The sequence below is a fragment of the Heptranchias perlo genome, chromosome 2 (genome assembly GCF_035084215.1).
Source record: "Heptranchias perlo isolate sHepPer1 chromosome 2, sHepPer1.hap1, whole genome shotgun sequence".
Taxonomy (NCBI): domain Eukaryota; kingdom Metazoa; phylum Chordata; class Chondrichthyes; order Hexanchiformes; family Hexanchidae; genus Heptranchias; species Heptranchias perlo.
The window spans coordinates 161,917,679-161,942,750 of NC_090326.1; the positions used below are offsets into that span (position 1 = coordinate 161,917,679).

Below are 25,072 nucleotides of genomic sequence, written 5' to 3' on the forward strand. Positions count from 1 at the left end.
TAAGGAAATGGTAGAGACATTAAACAAATATTTTATTATATAGGGCTCTGGTGAGACCACACCTGGAGTACTGTGTACAGTTTTGGTCTCCTTACCTAAGGAAGGATATACTTGCCTTAGAGACGGTGCAACAAAGGTTCACTAGATTGATTCCTGGGATGGGAGGGTTGTCTTATGAGGAGAGATTGAGCAGAAAGGGCCTATATTTTCTGGTGTTTGGAAGAATGAAAGGTGATCTCATTGAAACATATAAAATTCTTAGAGGGGACAGGGTAGATGCTGAGAGACTGTTACCCCTGGCTAGAGAGTCTAGAATTAGGGGTCAATGTCTCAAGATAAGGGGTGGGCCATTTAGGACCGAGATGAGGAAACATTTCTTCACTCAGAGGGTTGTGAATCTTTGGAATTCTCTACCCTAGAGGGCTGTGGATGCTGAGTCGTTGGGTATATTCAAGGCTGCGATGGATAGATTTTTGGACTCTAGAGGAATCAAGGGATATGGGGATCGGGCGGGAAAGTGGAGTTGAGGTCGAAGATCAGCCATGATCTTATTGAATGGCGGAGCAGGCGCGATGGGCCGTATGGCCTACTCCTGCTCCTATTTCTAACGTTCTTAAGCCATACTTGGTTTTTCTCCTCCCTAGTCCAGGGGTGCAGAGGCCCAATGTAGTACCCCACCTACTGTTAATCTGAAATATGCTACATCAGCACAAAGCAGGAATTGAACCTGGGACCTTCCAGATATACGTTTCTCAGTTACACACTGACTTTACCAACTAACCCATCTTCTAAACCTTACAGAAGATAAACTTCTCTCTTACTTACAGCCTAGGCTGAATGAATATCAGCAATTCTGTTTTTCAAAAACAGAGTGATAGAATCTAAACAGAGCACTTCAGTTTTTAATGACATTACTGTACATGGGCGGGAAGGCATACCTGAGGGATGGATTTTTGCAGACTTGTGATTTCATCAGAAGTCGACAGAAAAGTTAAAGACGATCTACATTCCAACAATGTACAGGGAGCCTCAGGTGGGTTCATGTCCGTATACCCATCATCTACTGGGCTCTTAGAAATGCGTTTCTTGAAGCTGATTGTTGGTTCGGGTAGATAGGTCCCAGGTTTTCCTGAACAAGATGAATAAGAAAAATATAGTCCTTGCTAGAACCATCATTTTAATTTATATCTTTTGTTTCTGGTATTTGTGAGCCTTGCACTAACCGTAGCCACGAGTATGGACAGCCTCGTCCCAGGCTGTGCTGAGACCAGTCCCTAAGAGGTCCTGGGGAGTGGCTCACCTGATGATTTCCTCTCCAATTTTCTATGCTCTGCTTGGCTCCATCCTACAATGCCATGGTTGAGATTGGAAAAACACTATAGCAAGTGAAAAGCCGACTCTAATCCATTCCTTGGTATAGCTCATTGCAGCTCTAACATGCTGTGCTATTTAGGCCTTATTTCCTATTCCTCTTCAAGTCTCCCCTTGCCATGCAAGATGCACTGGCTGAACACAGAAATCTACTGAGGGCGCTATTCTCTGACCAACCACTACATAGAAATACACAGAATGTACAGCACAGAAACAGACCATTCGGCCCAACTGGTCTGTGCCGGTGTTTATGCTCCACATGAGCCTCGTCCCACCATACTTCATCTCACCCTATCAGCATATCCTTCTATTCCTTTCTCCCTCATGTACTTATCTAGCTTCCTCTTAAAGGCATCTTATGCTATTCGCCTTAACCATTCCATGTGGTAGCGAGTTCCACATTCTAGCCACTCTCTGGGTAAAGAAGTTTCGCCTGAATTCCCTATTGGATTTATCAGCGACTATCTTATATTTATGGCCCCTTGTTCTGGTCTCCCCCGCAAGTAACATCTTCTCTACGTCTACCCTATTAAACCCTTTCATAATCTTAAAGACCTCTATCAGGTCACCCCTCAGTCCTCTCTTTTCTAGAGAAAACAGCCCCAGCCTGTTCAATCTTTCCTGATAGCAGAACTGAGAGGTTATACTAGTAAATCTTTTTTGCACCTTCTCCAATGCCTCTAAATCGTTTTTATAGTGTAGAGACCAGAACTGTTCACAGTACTCCAAGTGTGGTCTGACCAAGGTTCTATACAACTTTAACAAAACTTCTCTGCTTTTCAATTCTATCACTCTAGAAATGAACCCCAGTGCTTGGTTTGCTTTCCTTTCTTTTATGGCCTTATTAACCTGCGTCACTACTTTTAGTGATTTGTGTATCTGTACCCCCAGATCCCTCTGCTCCTCTACCCCATTTAGACTCTTATTATCAAAGGAGTACGTGGCCCCCTCACACTTATCTATATTGAAATTCATTTGCTAATTACACACCCATTCTGCAAGTTTATTAATGTCTTCCTGTAGGTGTGAGGGAGTGACCCAAGGTATTTCAACCTCTGTTTTTCCCACCCTCTCTGGGGGAAGCAGCTTTTCCAGCAGGTCGGACTGAACCAGAAACTCATTACGAGACTAACATCAAACCTGAGTCGACAAGTAAACCACTCCTTGGGAGATGTGTCTCACTCGGTTAAGGATGCCCCCAGACATTCATTTAACTTGTAATGTTTATGCTATGACATTTTACATAGAAATGATTAAGATCTGCTTTTACCGTGAGAAAACTAAATTGATCGCAATTCATGTATGAAGTACAGGTTTCAACAAGTGCCTGAAGGATGTATGGCATAATGGCCTAGTGGTGGCACAGGGTATCATTTTAAACTAACCCTTTCAAGAAGAATATGCTGATAGGGTTAGATGAAGTAGGGTGGGAGGAGGCTCATGTTGAGGCCAAAGATCAGCCATGATCTTACTGAGGGGCCGTACGGCCTGCTCCTGCTCCTATTTCTTATGTGGAACATAAACACCGGCATAGACCAGGTAGGCCAAATGGCCTATTTCTGTGCTGTAAATTCTATGTAATCTGCCGGGCGGGAAACGGGTGGGTTTGGATACGGCGTCCGTTGTACACGTCGCCTGATTTTACTCTCCATTGACTTCAACGGAGGGTAAAATTGGACAGGGTGTAAAATGGGCAGCCGACCCGAACCTGCCCGTTTCCCACCGGGTGGGTTAGGTTAAAATTATACCCAGGGTGTAAAATAGACTGGTTAACATTCAAATCCTTCAGACTCAATTCCGTTGGATTTGAGCAGTGATACCAAGCTGTGAGGTAGATTGATTTGCAAAAGGTGGAACATTTCGGCATTGGAGGGGGTTGGAAGGAGGTGGAAAGAAAAAGGATGGAGGAACTACATTGCCTGCAGTTATTGGTATGGATTGGGATGGCCTGGATAAGACTGGCTCGTAACTTCACCAGACAGGATGGAACATAAATTGAACTTGCTACCACATGGTGATTGAAGCAAATAGCACATGACTGGGAAAGGAATGGAAGGATATGTTGATAGGGTTGGATAAAGTAAGGTGGGATTTTTTTATATATATTAATGACCTGGACTTGGGTACAGAGGGTATAATTTCAAAGTTTTCAGATGACATGAAACTCGGAAATGTAGCAAACAATATGGAGGATATTGGAGGATATGGAGGATCAGACTTTAGGAGGACATAGTCAGACTGGTGAAATGGGCAGAAACATGGCAAATGAAATTTAATGCAGAGAACTGTGAAGTGATACATTTTGAGGAGAGGCAATATGAACTAAATGGTACAATTTTAAAAGTGGTGCAGGAACAGAGACCTGGGGTGTATGTACACAAATCTTTGAAGGTGGCAGGACAAGTTAAGATGGCTGTTTAAAAAAAAGGTATCCTGGGCTTTATTAATAGAGGCATAGAGTACAAAAGCAAGGAAATTATGTTAAACCTTCATAAAACACTGGTTAGGCCTCAGCTGGAGTATTGTGTTCATTTTTGGGCACCGCACTTTAGGAAGGATGTTTAGGCCTTAGTGAGTGTGCAGAAGAGATTTACTAGAATGGTACCAGAAATGAGGGACTTTAGTTATGTGGAGAGATTGGAGAAGCTGGGATTGTTCTCCTTAGAACAAAGATGGTTAAAGGGAGATTTGATAGAGGTGGTCAATACATGAATAGTTTTGATAGAGTAAATAAGGAGAAACTGTTTCCAGTGGCAGAAGGGTCAGTAACCAGAGGACACAGGTTTAAGGTGATTGACAAAAGGGCCAGAGGCGACATGAGGAAACATTTTTTTACGCAGCGATTTGTTATGGTCTGGAATGCTCTGCTTGAAAGGGCGGTGGAAGCAGATTCAATAATAACTTTCAAAAGGGAATTGGATAAATATTTGAAAGGAAAAAATTTACAGGGCTATGGGAACAGAGCAAGGGAATGGGATTAAATGGGTAGTTCATTAAAAGAGCAAGCACAGGCATGATGGGCTGAATGGCCTCCTCCTGTGCTGTATCTACAATGATACCACGATACTATAGGAGGAGGTTCGTGTGGAGCATAAACACTGGCATAGACCTGTTGGGCCGAATGGCCTGTTTCTGTAAATACTATTTAATATCTAATAGTATGTAATAGTTCTAGCAGTAGATTGCTGCACTCCCCTCCAGGTGCACCAGGTTGCAAACCCAGTATCAACTTCTATTTGCAGACTCTAGAGTTCCCTCAGTGAGTGGTGGCACCCATTAAAGCAGCACGTGAGAGCTGAATTATCTATAGAAAGCACTTCTATGTCAGCGGTAAGGAGAAACTATTTCCGCTGGTGGGAGGGTTGGTAACCAAAATTCTCTAGATTCTGGAACGGTCCCAGTGGACTGGAAGTTAGCAAATGTTTCCCCGCTATTCAAGAAGTGGGGGGGGGGGGAAAGAGAGTAAACAGCAGCTTCATCAATGACCTTCCCACCATCATAAAGTCAGAAATGGGGATGTTCACTGATGATTGCACAGTGTTCAGTTTCATTCGCAACCCCTCAGATAATGAAGCAGTCCGAGCCTGCATGCAGCAAGACCTGGACAACATCCAGGCTTGGGCTGATGAGTGGCAAGTAACATTCGTGCCAGACAAGTGCCAGGCAATGTCCATCTCCAACAAGAGTCTAACCACCTCCCCTTGACATTCAACGACATTACCATTGCCGAATCCCCCACCATCAACATCCTGGGGGTCACCATTGACCAGAAACTTAACTGGACCAGCCACATAAATACTGTGGCTACAAGAGCAGGTCAGAGGCTGCGTATTCTGCGGCGAGTGACTCACCTCCTGACTCCCCAGAGCCTCTCCCCCATCTACAAGGCACAAGTCAGGAGTGTGATGGAATATTCTCCACTTGCCTGGATGAGTGCAACTCCAACAACACTCAAGAAGCTCGACACCATCCAGGACAAAGCAGCCCACTTGATTGGCACCCCATCCACCACCTTAAACATTCACTCCCATCACCACCGGCGCACTGTGGCTGTAGTGTGCACTGCAGCAACTCGCAAGGCTTTTCGACAGCACCTCCCAAACCCGTGACCTCTACCACCTAGAAGGACAAGGGCAGCAGGCACATGGGAACAACACCACCTGCACGTTCCCCTCCAAGTCACACACCATCCCGACTTGGAAATATATTGCCATTCCTTCATCGTTGCTGGGTCAAAATCCTGGAACTCCCTTCCTAACAGCACTGTGGGAGAACCTTCACCATCTGGACTGCAGCGGTTCAAGAAGGCGGCTCACCACCACCTTCTCAAGGGCAATTAGGGATGGGCAATAAATGCTGGCCTTGCCAGCAACACCCACATCCCATGAACGAATAAAAAAAAATAAGGGGTTGACCATTTAAGACTGAGATGAGGAGGAATTTCTTCACTCAGAGGGTTGTGAATCTTTGGAGTTCTCTACCCCAAAGGGCTGTGGATCCTGAGTTGTTGAGTATATTCAAGGCTGAGATAGATGCACTTTTGGACTCTAGTGGAATCAAGGGATATGGGGATCGGGCAGGAAAGTGGAGTTGAGGTTGAAGATCAGCCATGATCTGATTGAATGGCGGAGCAGGCTCGTGGGGGTCGTCTGGCCTACTCCTGCTCCTATTTCTTATAAATTATTTTACTGTTAAGACAATATTCACTGGGCACCCTTTTGCTGATACGTCTTTACATTCTGATGCCACAAAATCCACTTGCTTAACGAGGCGTAGGGCTCAATTTTGAAACGGAGCCGGGAAGGGGGCAGGTGGGTCAATTTGAGGTGGGGAAACCCATTAGTCTGGGTTTTCAGGACGTCCTTACGATTTTGACGTAAGGACATCTTCTATTTTTTTTTGTCAGTTTCCCGTCCGACTGACCAGCTGATCTCAGTCGGATGGGAGACCAGCCACGGAGAGGACATCTGCAGGTAAGTCTTTGTTTGCATGGAGTGGAGGGGCGGGGGTGGCACGGCACAGGTGGGCAAGGGGCACAGGTGGGCACGGGGGTCGCGAGTCATGGGGGATGGGATCGGGGGTCAGTCATGGGAGGGGCGGGATCGGGTGTCCGCAATCGTTAAGAGGGAGGGTCGGAGGATCGGGGTCAGAGGTCAGGTTCAGAGGATCGGGGTCAGAGTCGGAGGGGGAGGATCGGGGTCGGTGATCACATGGGGGTGGGTGTCGATTGGAGAAGGGTGGTCCACGATCCGGGTGGTGGTGGGGGAGGGTTGGTGCAGGTAGGCTTGTTGGGCCTGGGGGAAGCACTCCTGCTTCTCTGGGCCCACAAGCTGTGCCTTTTTAGGCATTTTCCTGCAGTCTCGGGCCTTCCCGCCTCCTTTCACAAGGCATAAAACAGAAGGCCCGGGAATCCCGGTCCCTCGGGGTTGAAATCGGGAATTAGTTAAAAATGGAGGCCTAAAGCCTCCGTGAAAGGTTTTAAGGCCCGACCCGCCTCCTGGGAGCGGGTTGGCCGCCCGTCCCTCGTCCCACTTCAGTGAAAACCGGAAATGGGCGGGTTGGAGGCGGGTCTGAAATGGTAGCAATTTTCAAGGCCCCCCCCCCCCCCCACCCCCCACCCCCCACCCACCTGTTTTTTACTTTTAAAATCGAGCCCTTAAACTAGAAAATGCTCAACTGATCGAGAGCGAGAGCAGTCTCTGTGAAACATGGCCAGTCGCTTGTGGCTGTTGACATTCCTGCTAGTGATAACAGCTCATTTTCAATTCTCCATATATTGCCAATACTTAATCACAATTCTGAAAGCGACCAAAATCTGGACTAACCCAAAAAGTGATTACAGCTAATTTCAGTCTCTAATTGCAACCGATGTATTATTTTACCGAGGGTATGTTTTCTTCATGTTCTATGGATGTTGAAAGTTTCACTCTTGCCTATGTTATCACTTATCGATTTTGAGCACGTGGGGTTGTCAATTATAAAATTTATAACTACAAACAAAGGCTTGCATTTATTTAGCATCTTTCAGGGTCTCTCAGCAGCGTCTCATAGCGCTTCGAAGCTGATTTGCCAGAGCTGGAGAATTTTAGCTATAAGAAAAGATTGTTTTCTTTGGAACAAAGGAGGCTGAAGGGAGATTTAATTGAGGTGTATAAAATTATGACAGCACTAGATAGAGTGGATAGGAAGGACCTATTTCCCTTAGCAGAGAGGTCAGTGACCAAGGGGCATAGATTCAAAGTAATTGGTAGAAGGATTAGAGGGGAGCTGAGGAGAAATTTTTTCACCCAGAGGGTGGTGGGGGTCTGGAACTCATTGCCTGAAAGAATGGGAGAGGCAGAAACCCTCAACTCATTTAAGAAGTACTTGGATGTGCACTTGAAGTGCCGTAACCTACAGGGCTATGGACCAAGTGCTGGAAAGTGGGATTAAGCTGGATAGCTCTTTCTCGGCCGTCAGGGACATGATGGGCCGAATGGCCTCCTTCTGTGCCGTAACTTTCTATGATTCTATTAGGAGATTGGGTCTGGGGATTCTCTTTGGATTGATCTCGTGGGCACTTAACAGATTGGGGAGGATCAGAGGACATGAGTTTAAACTCAGAAGAGTAGGAATAGGCTGGATGTTAGGCGGTTCTTCTTTTCCCAGAGAGTAGTGAGCCTCTGGAATACATTTCCGGCTGGTGTGGTGGGTAAAGAAATGTTTAGTGATGCTCCAGCCATCATGGTGTGGGGCGGGCTTGATGGACAAGCTGGTCTTTTCCTGCCCATCGATTTTGTATGTTCGTAAGTGTGGATAATGAGGTATCAGGAGCAACTATCTCTAATAAGAACATAAATCATGCTGCTGCTAGGTCTCCAGCGCCATTGTTTTTCAATCTAAGTGGTAGCGACGGGAACTGCCGCAAATTCGCAAGCACCATTGATTTTTATAGAATCACAGAATGATACAGCACAGGAGGAGACCATTCGGTCCATCGTGCCTGTGCCAGCTCTTTGAAAGAGCTATCCAATTAGTCCTACTGCCCTGCTCTTTCCCCATAGCCCTGCAAATTTTTGCCCCTTCAAGTATTTATCCATTTCCCTTTTGAAAGTTATTATTGAATTTGCTTCCACCTCCCTTTCAGGCAGTGCATTCCATTTTACCTCAGACTCCACCGGACCAGACGTGAAGCTGCCACTCGGGGCCCGGGCCCTATTTTATTGGGGGCAGCTATGATAATTAGCTGTTCAACTTTTTTGGCGAGGGTCTCTGTGGAGCAGCGCAAAAGTCCCAGCAAATTATGGTGTGAGTAATGGAGTGAGTCACTCGTGCTATAATTTCCTAAATTTCTGCACCGTAATAATGGCGTACGACGTAGATGCGCCATTACTACGGCGCATGTTTTCAGCAAGTTCAGGCCCAAATATTTTGCCAGGCCGGCCACCAAAACTAAGACAGGGCAGCACCCAAGCACAGCATGTCAAACGGAAGGGAGGAAGGGGGTAACAGAGTCAGCTCCCAGCTTTGTAAACACTTTCTTGCCAATGGATGAATTGAATTGGTCAGTCCCAGGGATAAACACTGTACTCGGACTTTACCTGTAGGTAACGGCGCTTTGGTGCTCACAGGCTTCACAGTGATATAATCCTCGGGAACGATTAAGTTGTGCTTCTTAAGTAGCTCACTGTCTATGCAGCACCTGAATGCGGACTTCACTGCAAGGAGACAGACGGGTAAGAAAGATTATCAGTGTCAGCATGTCTGGTTTAATCATGGCTCCCCTTGCACAGCAGCACCCTCACTTACTGCTAAAGCAGCTGGCAGCCCATGTCTTCTCAATCTCATTCAACTCTATTCTTAAACCTATCCCGGTGCTGCACCAAAGTGATACCTGAGAGCCTGACTGCGCTGTGGTATCATGAACTTCTTGGAACTAAAGTGGACTTTTGTCTTGGAAATTCTGAGTTCCAGCAGAACTCTTCAGCAGGCTGCGTCACCACCGCAGGTGCGTGGGCAACTTGGTCCTGTATACTGAAACCTACAAGGCCAGACAGCTGAGGGGCTGGCTAGAAAAGGTCACGTGAGCTGTCATCAGGAGAGAGGATGGCATACTGAAGGCAGATCCTAGCCACGCCACTTGTCTGGGTCCTAGATCTGAGTGCATGCTGATTAGCGGGAGGACAGACCTCATGGTATCAGTTAGATCCTGCAGACTCTGGGAGATGTTGACAACAACAACAACTTGTATTTATATAGCGTCTTTAACATAGTAAAGGTGCTTCAAAGGAGCGTTAACATACAAAAATTAGACACCGAGCTACATAAAGAGATATTAGGAAAAGTGACCAAAGAGGTAAATTTTAAGAAGTGTCTTAAAGGAGGTGAGAGAGGTAGAGAGGTTTAGGGAGGGACATCCAGAGTTTATGTCACCTTTGCAGCTCTGAGAAGCTGTCTTCTGTCGTTCTCTCCAAATGTTCTTCCAAGGTCTGACGGTCAAAGCATTCACTTTGGACATGCTGACTGGTCTGCAGGGCCCTCTATGATGGGGAAACGGATGCAGATGTGCCACCACTCGCTCCTGATGGTGCTATATTATGTTGAAACCTTTCTGGATATTGGCATGGAGGGTGGCACTGGACTCTGCACATCTGCCACCTGTCTTGGGCCCTACAAGTTGGTTCTCAGTGCCTCCACGTGAGTGTGATGCTCACCCAGTGCCCTTATTTTAAGAGCAGAACCCCAGGGACCCGAGCCCGCAGGGACAGGGGGTCGGGGCTGACTTCTGCGGAGCCTCCGTTCCCCACTGTCAGGTCCCACTTTCACCTCTGACTCTGCTGACACTGCCAGGGTATTGAATGAGTTCCAGACATATAAAGAAACTGTATGGAAGGGTCGGGGGGGGAGGGGGCGGAAGCAGGCAGCTGACCTTGGCTGCTCTGGTGAGATTGTTAAACTTTTTCCTGCACTGTAAGGGAGTTCTGGGGTTCAAGGAAGGTGGCGCTCACTTCCACAGCTGCCTTCCTCTGCAAAGGGCCCAGCACCTTCTTGGCATCCCTCTGGCCGCCAACCCCAAGCAGCCCGTCCCTCCTGCTCCATATCTTTGTTACAAGGACATGCAGATCCGGTTCTTTGAACTTTGCCGCTTGTGTCATCGATCGGGCTGCCATCTTTGTTGCCCAGGTTGTCTGCTTCTTCCGGTGATGCTGTTGCCCTTTAAGCAGCAGTAGGATTGCTCTCTTCTCCAATTATTTCCTGGCCCACCCCATCCAACCCCCTGAGGAGAGGAGGGGAGATAATTGTGAAGAAGAAGAAAAAAAATCTCCTTTTATAATTGATTGCAACACCCAGTTCACCTTGGTCTCCTGGACCTGGTTTGATCACCTTTAGGGTCTCTGACTGGTTTTTTTCCCCTAAATTGGTCTAAGGTCTGGAATTTTTGCCTCTCCCGTGAGATTGCGTGGCTGCATGGGTGGGGAAGAGGACTGGGCATGATGGTGTACGGAAGTTACACCATGCCAGGACAGGACAGGCTCGATGAGCCAGCTGGTCTTTCCCTGTCCTTTTTCGTGTGTTTGCATGTCGAATACATTACACCACCGTGTTGTTTTATTTACGGAGAGACAAGATTCCAGTTTCTGTCATTCAAATCAGTGCAGTTGTGGTTTCTCTTCTATTTGAAGTTCAGTATAAAGCTGGACTCCTGCCAGAAACAATTTGCTGCTATTGACTTTGATAATATGCAAATGCAACCACATTTCAGTTATACCAGAGCAAAGCTTAGTATTCTCAGATAAAATACAGCCAAATTATAAAACTATGTGCTCCATTAGCAAAATATCAGGTACAATCCCAACATTTATCCCAACAAATTTTTCCCCCTCTCTCCAAGTCTTCCCATTGCAGTACACCATTCCCATGCCCGAAGAGACTCGGTGTCAGCCTGCTGTCACTGCTATCAGGTCATGAGCTGACACCAGGGCCTCAGATAAGTTAGTTTTGAGATAGTGAAGAGATGTAGCATGCTGGAGATGCAACAAAGAGCACCACAGTTCGACTTAGTTGTTTAGTTCTCAGTATGGTTAATGAGGATCCACGTTCAAAAAAGTTAATTCTGGGTTCTGTCGGGGCACAGTGCCATGGGCTTAACAACCTGACCTCAGCTGGTATTCTCACTCAAGCTCTTCCCCCCCCCACCCCCGACTCTCTCTCATGGCTTCCTGGTCTGCAGCACCAAGCACAAGAAAAGGAAAGAAGAGGAAAAAGCAAAAAGAGCAAGGGTTTCAACCTCTGGTAGCACACTCCACTCAGCTGGTGGAGTCTTTGAAGATGCCCAAGGTCATCCAGCAATCTTCTCTGGCAGGTGACGCTGGAGGAAAATGCATGTTTAAAAGGTTGCGGTCACCCCTGATGTTTTAGTGGGTAGATACAATGCATCATATGTTGGGATACTGAGTGCAGAAGGCCCCAGGTTTGACTGATTGCCTTTGCTGAATTGGCTGATCTCAGCCAGGGCAGCAGTAAGGAGCCTACGATTTGCCCTCAGTGTCCCTGGATTGGGGAACAGAAAAAAAGAAATCAAGTCAACATTCCCGTTCATGATCGCTGTCCAGTGACCCTTCCCAGACAAGTGCACATATGTGGGAATCAGGTTTCAGGTGGAATGCTCATTACATTTTTGGATCTTTCTGCCCTTTTTATGCTAGATATATCTTTGGCCTCTGTGGCTCGAGACTACTCTCGTAGGTAAGCCTTCCTCCCTATGTGTTTGAGACTGTTTACACTGGCCCTGATATCTTGATAAATTTGATAATGCACAGAAAACTTTTCTTTAGATTTGCTTTAGCTACTGGATCTATCCAGTGACTCCACTGGAAATCCTCACACCTACGAGAAGCTGCAGTCAAAAAACACCCGGTGCTCTTTTACCTTTAAGTGCCAAATGAAGAAGCAAATAAATAACAGTAGCACATCATATAAATTTATGCTATACGTTAGACTATGCCAGCTCCCCAAATAAGGAAAATAATAAATGGTTCACAATCTCTACATCAATCTGCATTTTGTTAAATTTTATGTACGTGGTTGTTCTTTTTCTCCTATATTTTTACCAACTATGGGAGCTACCTGCACTAGCCCCTTCGAGAGTCCCAGGCCAACTCTCTGATTTGAACAGTTCAGACTCGTAAATAATCCAGAGAAAAAGTAATCAGGGCTCATGGATTTGAATAACTGTCAGCCGGATTAAAAAGGAGCTGCCAGTCAGACACATGACTGAACAAATTGGACAGTATGATTGTGTTTGAACTATGTGGCTTGGCTCTTCTCTCTAGCCAACTGCCTGGAGACAACTGAAGAGTAGTTCTCGCAACAGTGGCTGGGTATTCTGCGGCAAGTGACACACCTCCTGATTCCCCAAAGCCTTTCCACCATCTACAAGGCACAAGTCAGGAGTGTGATGGAATACTCTCCACTTGCTTGGATGAGTGCAGCTCCAACAACACTCAAGAAGCTCGACACCATCCAGGACAAAGCACCCGCTTGATTGGCACCCCATCTACCACCCTAAACATTCACTCCCTTCACCACCGGTGCACAGTGGCTGCAGTGTGTACCATCCACAGGATGCATTGCAGCAACTCACCAAGGCTTCTTCGACAGCACCTTCCAAACCCGCGACCTCTACCACCTAGAAGGACAAGGGCAGCAGGCACATGGGAACAACACCACCTGCACGTTCCCCTCCAAGTCACACACCATCCCAACTTGGAAATATATCATCGTTCCTTCATCATCGCTGGGTCAAAATCCTGGAACTCCCTTCCTAACAGCACTGTGGGAGAACCGTCACCACATGGACTGCAGTGGTTCAAGAAGGCGGCTCACCACCACCTTCTCAAGGGCAATTAGGGATGGGCAATAAATGCTGGCCTCGCCAGAGATGCCCACATCCCATGAACGAATAAAAAAAAACATTTGTATTGGGTTAGTCCTGGGACATGGGTCCGATATTTATGGGGAGGCGGAGAAGTGGGGGGGGGGGGTGGTGGGGAGTGGGTCGGCTGATAGCAGGGAGGCCGATCACGGCAGGTTAGCTTGAGGGGCCGGGGGGAAGCACTCCTGCTCCTCCTGACCCACAAGCGGTGCTGGAGAGGCACTTACCTACTGGATCCAGCTAGTCTCGCCTCCCTTCAGCTGCCGGTTTCCTGAGCCCTGAGAAACTCAGCCCACTACCATTAATTGTAAAACTCCGGTAAAATTTGAGGAACACAGCTTCATTAACATATTTAAATAACTGACCCGCCTCCCAGGAGCATGTTAGTCGCCCTCCCCCCACCCCGACTGTCAAATCGGTCGGGTTTCCGATTTTATGAAATTTAAACCCCCACTTCTCCCCGGTCCGTTATGGGGGTCAAAACTCCCCCCATGATCTCTAAGTGCAGCTCATTACGGACCACGACCAAATTAAAGGACCATATACCAAGCTAAAGGCAGCTGAAAATATTTCAATTTTATCACAATGTCCTCCACAAACAGCCCACCAATATTCACCGTCTAGCTTCACACACGAAGAATAGCCATTTGGGTGAAGCGGCGGGGAACGGGCTAGTGCCCGTGGAACAAGACCCAGAAAGAGTCAATCTATTGAGGACAGGAAGGGGAGACGATTAGAAAATAATAAAAGACTGAGGCCCATGTTTCTAAATTTCTGAACCCCCCCCCCCCCGCCGAACCATAAGGGCTCCTGCGTTGTGTACTATTTCTACCCATCTACCAAAAACATTACGTGACCAGCAGGTTTTACCTGATGGCAACCCCAGTGATTGATAACCATGGCCATTCTCCTCCTTTGCTCTATTCAGAGCCTTCTCCTCTGCCGCTGCCGCTCGGGCCCGAGCCTGGATGATGTGCTTTTCAACTGTGTCAGCCTCTGTGATTCGTCGGTCATACTCAGTGTGTATCTAGTTAATAACCGGCAAAAATAATTTATTTCAATTAATTCAAACAACTTTTGTTTAGAAAGACGGGTAACTTCTCCAGTAGTTCAATTCTGATGGAGGATCCCTGCCCAAAAACGTTAACCTATCTTGCTCCTTCAGATGCTGACTGACTTACTGTGCCTTGCCAACATCTTCTGTTCTAAATCAGCCACCTGTGACTTATAATACGGGCGTAATCCCCCGGTTTCCGTCTAATACTGAACACGGGCAGACTGAGGTACAGGGGCTTTATGGTGGGTCATGGAGTGGGTGGATGTAGGTTTACATCCTAGCCGTTCCTCACGTAGCAATCTTCTGACTTCAGCTCCGTAGGGAACGAGGTACAATATGGAATTTGTTCCCTTTAAGCCATTCTTGGGACTCCCCTTGTTTGGTCAAAAGCTTAAGGGGGAGACCAAATGAGACCAAAAGAAAAAGTACAAACTGCATACAGTTTTGATGTCCATACTTAAGAAAAGACATACTTGCTTTCGAGGCAGTACAAAGAAGGTTCACTCGGTTAATCCCGGGGATGAGGGGGCGGACATATGAGGAGAGGTTGAGTAGATTGGGACTCTACTCATTGGAGTTCAGAAGAATGAGAGGCGATCTTATTGAAACATATAAGATTGTGAAGGGGCTTGATCGGATGGATGCGGTAAGGATGTTCCCAAGGATGGGTGAAACTAGAACGAGGGGGCATAATCTTAGGATAAGGGGCTGCTCTTTCAAAACTGAGATGAGGAGAAACTTCTTCACTCAGAGGGTGGTAGGTCTGTGGAATTTGCTGCCCCAGGAAGCTGTGGAAGCTACATCATTAAATAAATTTAAAACAGAAATAGACAGTTTCCTAGAAGTAAAGGTAATTAGGGGTTACGGGGAGCGGGCAGGAAATTGGACATGATTTTAGATTTGAGGTTAGGACCAGATCAGCCATGATCTTATTGAATGGCGGAGCAGGCTCGAGGGGCCGATTGGCCTACTCCTGCTCCTATTTCTTATGTTATGTAAAATAGTGAGGAGAATTACTCCTAATATAACTAAAAAAAAAACCAAAGCAAAATACTGCAGATGCTGGAAATCTGAAACAAAAACAAAAACAGGAAATGCTGGAAGCACTCAGCAGGTCAGGTAGCATCTGTGGAGAGAGAAAAACAGAGTTAACGGTTCAGGTTGATGAACTTTCATAAGAACTGGAAGATGTTAGAGATGAACAGCTTTTAAGCAAGTACAGAGCCAAGGGAAAGGGGGAGCAGGAAAATAATAAAAGGGAGAAGTCTGTGATAGGGTGGAGGGCAGGAGTGATTAAATAACAAAAGGTGGTGCAAGGCAAAAGGAGGTGATAATGAGACAAGTAAAGAAACAAAAGATGGGTCTAGAGGAGGTGTAAATGGTTACAGCAGAATAGCAGAGGGAGAGGGAAGCACGAAAAATCTGGCAAAGAGGAGAAAGCTCCCGTGGCCCGGGAATGTGGTGGAAGAAAGGCAGGTAGACCCCGGGGGTACGGAGCACCCCGCCGGTCGTGTATCAATCGGGACCCCCACCCCAAGCACGAGCCCACGCCTCCTGCACTTCCACTGGCTCTGTATAACTAAGCTGTGCAGACCAGAAGGCCTCAGATTTGATCCCCATTATCTGTTCTCAGCTAGGGTGGGAGTACAGGTTCTACAAATAAGAACATAAGAACATAAGAAATTGGAGCAGGAGTAGGCCAATCGGCCCCTCGAGCCTGCTCCGCCATTCAATAAGATCATGGCTGATCTGATCCCAACCACAAATCTAAAGAACACAAGAAGTCGGAGCAGGACCCGGCCACATAGCCCCTGGGCCCTCTCCGCCACCCACAGGGCATTGACCGATCCGAACTCAGCTTCATGTCCAATTTCCTGCCCGCTCCCCATAACCCCTAATTCCCTTTACTTCTAGGAAACTGTCTATTTCTGTTTTAAATTTATCTAATGATGTAGCTTCCACAGCTTCCTGGGGCAGCAAATTCCACAGACCTACCACCCTCTGAGTGAAGAAGTTTCTCCTCATCTCAGTTTTGAAAGAGCAGCCCCTTATTCTAAGATTATGCCCCCTAGTTCTAGTTTCACCCATCTTTGGGAACATCCTTACTGCATCCACCCGATCAAGACCCTTCACAATCTTATATGTTTCAATAAGATCGCCTCTCATTCTTCTGAACTCCAATGAGTAGAGTCCCAATCTACTCAACCTCTCCTCATATGTCCGCCCCCTCATCCCCGGGATTAACCGAGTGAACCTTCTTTGTACTGCCTCGAGAGCAAGTATGTCTTTTCTTAAGTATGGAGACCAAAACTGTATGCAGTATTCCAGGTGCGGTCTCACCAATACCTTAATGGCATCAGCCTCCAGGCTAATGAGTGAAAAATCAACCAGGGTTCCTGCTCCAGTGGCTATCCAGTGACTCCATCGTGGAACGTACAGGTTTTGGGGCATCAAGGAGGGCAGGATTGGGCAGAGCTGCGAAGCCTCTCATAAGAAGATAAGAAGAAAACAAATAGGAGCAGGAATAGGCCATACAGCCCCTCGAGCCTGCTCCGCCATTCAATCAGATCATGGCTGATCTTCAAACTCAACTCCACTTTCCTGCCTGATCCCCATATCCTTTGATTCCCCTCGAATCCAAAAATCTATCAATCTCAGCCTTGAATATATTCAATGACTCAGCATCCACAGCCCTCTGGGATAGAGAATTCCAAAGATTCACAACCCTCTGCGTGAAGAAATTCCTCCTCATCTCAGTCTTAATTGGCTAACCCCTTAACCTGCGACTATACCCTCTAGTTCTAGACTCTCGAGCCAGGGGAAACAAACTCTCAGCATCTACCCTGTCAAGCCCCCTCATAATCTTATATGTTTCAATGAGATCACCTCTCATTCTTCTAAACTCCAGAGAGAATAGGCCCATTCTACTCAACCTCTCTTCATAGGTCAACTCTCTCATCCCAGTGAACTTTTGTTGATGCTAGCTCAATTGCTAAATTTAAATCTGAGATAGGTAGCTTTTTGGCAACCAAAGGTATTAAGGGATATGGGCCAAAGGCAGGAATATGGAGTTAGATCACAGATCAGCCATGATCTTATCAAATGGCTAAGCAGGCATGAGGGGCTGAATGGCCTAATCCTGTTCCTATGTTCCTATATTCCTAAGACTTCCTTACTCTTGTACTCCAACCCCATTGCAATAAAGGCCAACGTGCCATTTGCTTTCCTAATTGCCTGCTGTACCTGCATACTAACTTTTTGTGTTTCTTGTACGAGGACACCCAAGTCTCTCTGAACACCAACATTTAATAGTTTCTCACCATTTAAAAAATATTCTGTTTTTCTATTCTTTCTACCAAAGTGAATAACCTCACATTTCCCCACATTATACTCCATCGACCACCTTCTTGCCCACTCACTTAATCTGTCCATATCCCTTTGCAGACTCTGTGTCCTCCTCACAGCTTACTTTCCCACCTCGCTTTGTATCGTCAGCAAACTTGGATACATTACACTCGGTCCTTTCATCTAAGTCATTAATATAGATTGTAAATAGCTGAGGCCCAAGCACTGATCCTTGCAGCACCCCACTAGTTACAGCCTGCCAACCTGAGAATGATCCGTTTATCCCTACTCTCTGTTTTCTGTCCTTTAACCAATCCTCTATCCATGCTAATATATTACCCACAACCCCATGAGCCCTTATCGTGTGTAACAACCTTTTATGTGGCACCTTATTGAATGCCTTTTGAAAATCCAAATATACAACATCCACTGGTTCCCCTTTATCTACCCTGCTAGTTACATCCTCAAAAAACTCTAATAAATTTGTCAAACATGATTTCCCTTTCATAAAACTGTGTTGACTCTGCCTAATCATATTATGATTTTCTAAGTGCCCTGTTACCACTTCCTTAATAATGGATTCCAGCATTTTCCTGACAACCGATGTCAGGCTAACTGGTTTGTAGTTCCCTGTTTTCTCTCTCTCTCCCTTCTTGAATAGCGGGGTAACATTTGCTACTTTCCAGTCCACTGGGATCGTTCCAGAATCTAGGGAATTTTAGAAGATCATAACCAATGCATCCACTGTCTCTGCAGCCACCTCTTTTAGAAACCTGGGATGTAGGCCATCAGGTCCAGGGGATTTGTTGACTTTCTGTCCCATTAGTTTGTTCAGTATTTTTTCTCTAGTGATATTAATTGTTTTAAGTTCCTCACTCTCATTATACCCTTGGTTCCCCACTATTTCTGATATGTTTTTTGTGTCTTGTACTGTGAAGACAGATACAAAATATTTGTTTAACGCATCTGCCATTATCTGATTTCCCATTATAATTTCTCCTGTCTCAGCCTCTAAGGGACCAATGTTTACTTTTGCTACTCTCTTCCCTTTTACATACTTGTAGAAGCTCTTACAATCTGTTTTTATATCTCTTGCTAGTTTACTTTCATATTCTATTTTCTCCCTTTTTATCAATTTTTTGGTCATCCTTTGCTGGTTTCGAAAACTCTCCCAATCCCCCGGCTTATTACTCTTCTTGGCAACATTGTAGGCCTCTTCTTTTAATCTAATACTGTCCTTAACTTCTTTAGTTAGCCAAGGGTGGATCACTTTTCCCGTGGAGTTTTTATTTCTCAATGGGCTGTATACTTGTTGAGAATACTGAAATATTTCTTTATATGTTCTCACTTATTCTCACTTTTGGATATCCTGCCGACACTCACAGCCTCATAGGAATGTGGGCCATTCAGCCCCTAAAGCCTGTTCTGCAATTTAATTAGATAATGGCTGATCTGTATCCTAACTCCATCCACCTGTCTTGGCTCCATATCTCTTAATACCATTGGCTAGCAAAAAAATATCAATCTCAGATTTAAAATTATTAATTGAGCTAGGACCTACTGCTTTTTGTGGGAGAGAGTTCTGCATTTCTACCACCCTTTGCATGAAGAAGTGTTTCCTAACTTCTCTCCTGAATGACCTGGCTCTGATTTTAAGGTTATGACCCTTGTCCTAGACTCTCCCACCAGCGGAAAAAGTTTCTCTCTACCCTATTAATTCCTTTCAAAATCCTAAAAACCTCAATCAAGTCACCCCTTAATCTTCTTTATTCCAGGGGAATACAAGCCTAGTTTATGTAATCTATCCTCATATTTAACCTCTGGAGCCCTGATAACATTCTGGTGAATCTGCACTGCACTCCTTCCAAGGCCAATATATCCTTTCTAAGGTGCAGTACCCAGAACTGTCCACTGTACTCCAGATGTGGTCTAACCGGGGCTTTGTATAGCTTTGGCAAAGCTTCCTCCCCTTTATATTCTAGCCCTCCAGTTATAAAGGCTAACATTCCATTAGCCTTTTGATTATTTTTTGTACCTGACCACTACATATACCCAGAGAGTGGTTAGAATGTGGAACTCATTACCACAAGTAGTTGAGGCAACTAGCAAAGATGCATTTGAGGGGAAGCTAGATAAACACGAGGGAGAAAGGAATAGAACGATATGCTGATAGAGTTAGGTGAAATAGGGAGGAAGGAGGCTAGTGTGGGGCATAAACACTGGCATGGACCTGTTGGGCCGAATGGCCTTTTTCTGTGCTGTATATTCTACGTAATTCTATATAATTTTAGTAATCTGTGTACATGGATCCCTAAATCTCTTTGGACCTCCACTGTTCCTAGCTTTTCACCATTTAAAAAATACTCGGATTGATCCTTTTTGGTCCAAAATGGATGAGCTCACATTTACCTGCATTGAAATCCATCTGCCACAGTTTTGCCTCGGCTCATGCTCCAAGAATGGCCATTTAGACAAGTACTGCAGGGCAAATGGCACCTATTAAACCGCACTCAGGCAAAGGTGAACGCCTTCAGGAGAGAAAGGGAGGGGAGAAAAGGACGGCGAAACTGGCAAAAAAAAAAGTTTCAAGCACAATCTACATCTTGGATAACTGTTGCCACTAAAAAGGAGGCAACTAGAGGAAAGAGAAAAAGGAAAAGAGGGTCGTACCTCTTGTAGCTGTTGCACAAATCTCTCGTGGTACTGATTGTCTCCACCTCGTGACCTCACAAGGTTCTTCATTATGTCCTTTCCAATGACTTCTCCGGTGTAAAGGTCCTTGAAGATACTTGCCAATAAATAAGATATGTCCTAATTGGTAAAAAAAAATGTATTGAAATATATTGTCAGATCCCACATTTGTTCAGTGATATGTGGTGACTTAATTCAACTCAGCTAGGGTGGCAGTCGGGGTATCACAGTTGGCCTCAGCATCCCTGGGTTAGAGAAGGGGAAATCAGCCAGGATCCTGGCTCCTGATTGATATCCATTTGTCATGGCTTGCAAATTAACAATGGTTACTTGCGCACAGCAACGGAAGGCAACCGTAACTCATGGAACTGTACCCTAGCAAGAAGTCAAACTTTATTTTTGGGGGGGGGGGAGGGCGGTGCGGGGTGAAGAACATGAGCAAGAAAGTGGATTGTTTGTTCTGAAATACAACAAAGCTAACTGAAGGTGAGCTCCAGTAAGAACATATCTCACTGCTTATGCAGCATCAAGGGGCTGTTTTACTATCTGGAGATCGTTGCTGCTTTTCAAGTGTAGCTAAGGCGAGCCAAAACCTGATTAAACTTGAGTGGGATTTTTAAAAAATTAAATATTGAAAAACCTAATGAACTGGGTCAAGGCCCATAGTGTAGGATACCACCAAAGAGGAGATGAGAAACATCATGAAGTATTGGGTTAGAAAAGCCTGTAGATTGCTGTCGGAAGGAAAGAGTGAGGGAGGGAAGGAAGGAATCCACAATTCTAAGAAGTAACGAGTTACAGTACGATGTGGTGGTGCATTGAATTTTAATTTCATAAAATCATACAGCACAGAAGGAGGCCATTCGGCCGATTGTGCCTGTGCAGGGTCTTTGAAAGAACTATCCAATTAGTCCCATTCCCCTGCTCTTTCCCCATAGCCCTACAATTTTTTTCTTTTCAGGTATATATCCAATTTCCATTTGAAAGTTACTTTTGAATCTGCTTCCACCGCCCTTTCAGGCAGCGCATTCCAGATTAATTCCTAAACAGTGAAGACGCAGAGAGAACAAGCAGATAGTAGGATGAAGTATTAGGAGCTGAGAAGAAAAAAAAAAGTAAAGTTGACAACCATAAAAATGAAAAAAATAAAGACAGGAAAAGTTGGAGGCTAGAGGCGAGAGGAGGATCACCAATCAAATGACAAGCTCTATCTTGTACCCTGCCCAGGAGGATGAGACAAGTGCTAGAAGAGCCAATTATTTGGTCAGCTACAAACTTTGATGAACTGGGAGCCTTACTGGCCGACAAGAAAACAAAATTACACAGAAGTTTCACTGTGCTTGATGCCAGTAATGACCTACTGCTCTAATGAGTAATTTGTGCATTAATGGAATCAGAAAAACAATATTAGCAAAGCCTGTTTGAATAGAATTTACCCAATGTACTTTGTGTCAGATGAACCAGTCCCAGTAATTTTAAGTTCTTTCAAAAAAACTGGCTTGGTTGACTGTAATGACTTGATGTGTTTTTTACCTGTGTTCTTTCTGATGTTGGCCGGTGTCTGTACATAAACGGCTCTGAAGAGGCATTATCATTCTCATCCAGCTCGCAGACATTCTGTCAGGAACAGCAAAAAAAAATAAAATAACAAGCAGGAAAAAAGGTTTCAGTTACTAACTAATGTCATGCTCCAATGTTTGGAAAAGAGACTTCGATGTGACCTGATTGACGTTTTCAAAATTATGAAGGAAATGAACAAAACTGTTCACTCTGGTGAAATGTTCCAATATCACAGGGCACAAGTCAAAAATTGGGAAGTTAGGAATAAGGGGAGAAGTCAGGGGAAGCCTTTCCCTCAAAATGTAATAAATTATGAAATAAGTTAGCACAGAGGACCAGTGAAGCAGGCAGTGTAAATTAGTCCAAGAAGTAACTCGATGCATTTCTGAAGAGAGAAGGAATTGAGGGATTATAGGGAGAATGTAATAGGTGGGGTTGAGATTAATTAAGAGATGGGACTATGTGACCAATGGACTTCCCCTTTTCCTAAAACATCTCGAATTAAGTTAGTTCATTAACCTGCTTCGTCCGAGAGACTGGGGCATTTGGAAGAAGGAAGAAAGAGCTAGCCCCAAATGCCTCATCTTTCGATTTATTCTTGGAGTGTTGCATTGTTGAGTGCATTACTAAGAATGTCAGCTGTGGCTCAATGGGTAGCACTCTCACCTCAGAGTCAGAAGGTTGTGGGTTCAAATCCCACTCCAGACACTTTTGCACATAATCCAGGCTGATGCTTCAGAGGAGTGCCGTCTTTTGGATGAGTCGCTAAACCTAGCTCTCTCAGGTGGGCATAAAAGACCTGATGGCACTATTTCCAAGACTAGCAGTGGAGTTCTCCCCTGGGAGTCTTGGTCAAATATTTATCCCTCAACCAACATCACTAAAACAGATTATCTAGTTATCACAATGCTGTTTGTGGGACCTTGCTGTGTGCAAAATTGGTTGCTGCATTTCCTACATTACAACAAAGACTGCACTTCAAAAGTACTTCATTGGCTGTAAAGCACTTTGGGAAGTCCTGAGGTCATGAAAGGCACGATACAAATGCAAGTCTTCCTTTTTCTCTTTTCTTTATCTACGTTGTGACCGTCAAACCATCGTTTATTGTCTGTGTGTGACAGTTGAGCTATTGGTTAATTTTCTGCTTCCTTAAGAACATAAGAACATAAGAAATTGGAGCAGGAGTAGGCCAATCGGCCCCTCGAGCCTGCTCCGCCATTCAATAAGATCATGGCTGATCTGATCCCAACCACAAATCTAAGGAACACAAGAAGTCGGAGCAGGACCCGGCCACATAGCCCCTGGGCCCTCTCCGCCACCCACAGGGCATTGACCGATCCGAACTCAGCTTCATGTCCAATTTCCTGCCCGCTCCCCATAACCCCTAATTCCCTTTACTTCTAGGAAACTGTCTATTTCTGTTTTAAATTTATCTAATGATGTAGCTTCCACAGCTTCCTGAGGCAGCAAATTCCACAGACCTACCACCCTCTGAGTGAAGAAGTTTCTCCTCATCTCAGTTTTGAAAGAGCAGCCCCTTATTCTAAGATTATGCCCCCTAGTTCTAGTTTCACCCATCTTTGGGAACATCCTTACTGCATCCACCCGATCAAGACCCTTCACAATCTTATATGTTTCAATAAGATCGCCTCTCATTCTTCTGAACTCCAATGAGTAGAGTCCCAATCTACTCAACCTCTCCTCATATGTCCGCCCCCTCATCCCCGGGATTAACCGAGTGAACCTTCTTTGTACTGCCTCGAGAGCAAGTATGTCTTTTCTTAAGTATGGAGACCAAAACTGTATGCAGTATTCCAGGTGCGGTCTCACCAATACCTTATATAACTGCAGCAATACCTCCTTGTTTTTATATTCTATCCCCCTAGCAATAAAAGCCAACATTCCGTTGGCTTTCTTGATCACCTGCTGCACCTGCATACCAACTTTTTGATTTTCTTGCACTAGGACCCCCAGATCCCTTTGTACTGCAGTACTTTCCAGTCTCTCGCCATTAAGAAAATAACTTGCTCTCTGATTTTTCCTGCCAAAGTGCATAACCTCACATTTTCCAATATTATATTGCATCTGCCAAATCTCCGCCCACTCACCCAGCCTGTCTATATCCCCTTGCAGGTTTTTTATGTCCTCCTCACTCTCTACTTTCCCTCCCATCTTTGTATCATCTGCAAATTTTGATATGTTGCACTCGGTCCCCTCCTCCAAATCGTTAATATAGATTGTAAAGAGTTGGGGACCCAGCACCGACCCCTGTGGAACACCACTGGTTACTGGTTGCCAGTCCGAAAATGAACCATTTATCCCAACTCTCTGCTTCCTGTTCGATAACCAATCCTCCACCATGCCAGAATATTACCCCCAATCCCGTGATTTTTTATCTTAAGTAATAATCTTTTATGTGGCACCTTGTCGAATGCCTTCTGGAAGTCTAAATACACTATGTCCACTGGTTCCCCTTTATCCACCCTATACGTTATATCCTCGAAGAACTCAAGCAAATTTGTCAGACATGACTTCCCCTTCATAAAGCCATGCTGACTTTGTCCTATTAAATTATGCTTATCTAAATGTTCCGTTACTGTCTCCTTAATAATAGACTCCAAAATTTTACCCACCACAGATGTTAAGCTAACTGGCCTAGGGTTAAATCTGAGAGATATCTCTCCTAGTTATACGTTTCTCTGGCTGCATCATGTTGTTATGCCATCTAATAATCAAAATTTAAATATCTATAAACAACAGCTTGCATTCATGTAGCAATATTAACATACAAGACGTATGCTATCAAGTGCTGGCAAGGGGCACTTACTGACCAATAACCTGCTCAATGATGCTCAGTTTGGGTTCTGCCAGGGCCACTCAGCTCCAGACTTCGTTACTGCCTTGGGCCAAACATGAGCAAATGAGCTGAATTCCAGAGGTGATGTGAGAGTGACTGCCCTTGACATCAAGGCAGCATTCGACTGAGTGTGGCACCAAGGAGCCCCAGTAAAAGTCAAGTCAATCAGGATCAGGGGAAAACTCTCCAGTGGCTGGAGTCATACATGGCACAAAGGAAGATGGTTGCGGTTGTTGGAGGCCAATCATTTCAGCCCCATCGCTGCAGGAGTTCCTCA

General features: G+C 45.3%; 1 protein-coding gene across 2 annotated transcripts in view; it reads right to left on the bottom strand.

The window, feature by feature from the left end:
• The window catches only part of dlec1 (DLEC1 cilia and flagella associated protein), a 162,290-nt gene that overhangs the window by 126,637 nt on the left and 10,581 nt on the right, over positions 1-25,072 (bottom strand). For both annotated transcript variants that reach the window (XM_067968317.1, XM_067968308.1), the window contains exons 3-7: positions 21,912-21,995; positions 20,358-20,498; positions 14,156-14,312; positions 8,952-9,068; positions 939-1,129 (exon numbers count right to left, since the gene is read on the bottom strand). In XM_067968317.1, coding sequence (XP_067824418.1) covers positions 939-1,129; positions 8,952-9,068; positions 14,156-14,312; positions 20,358-20,498; positions 21,912-21,995 — 690 coding nt within the window. The remainder of the gene's footprint in view (positions 1-938; positions 1,130-8,951; positions 9,069-14,155; positions 14,313-20,357; positions 20,499-21,911; positions 21,996-25,072) is intronic.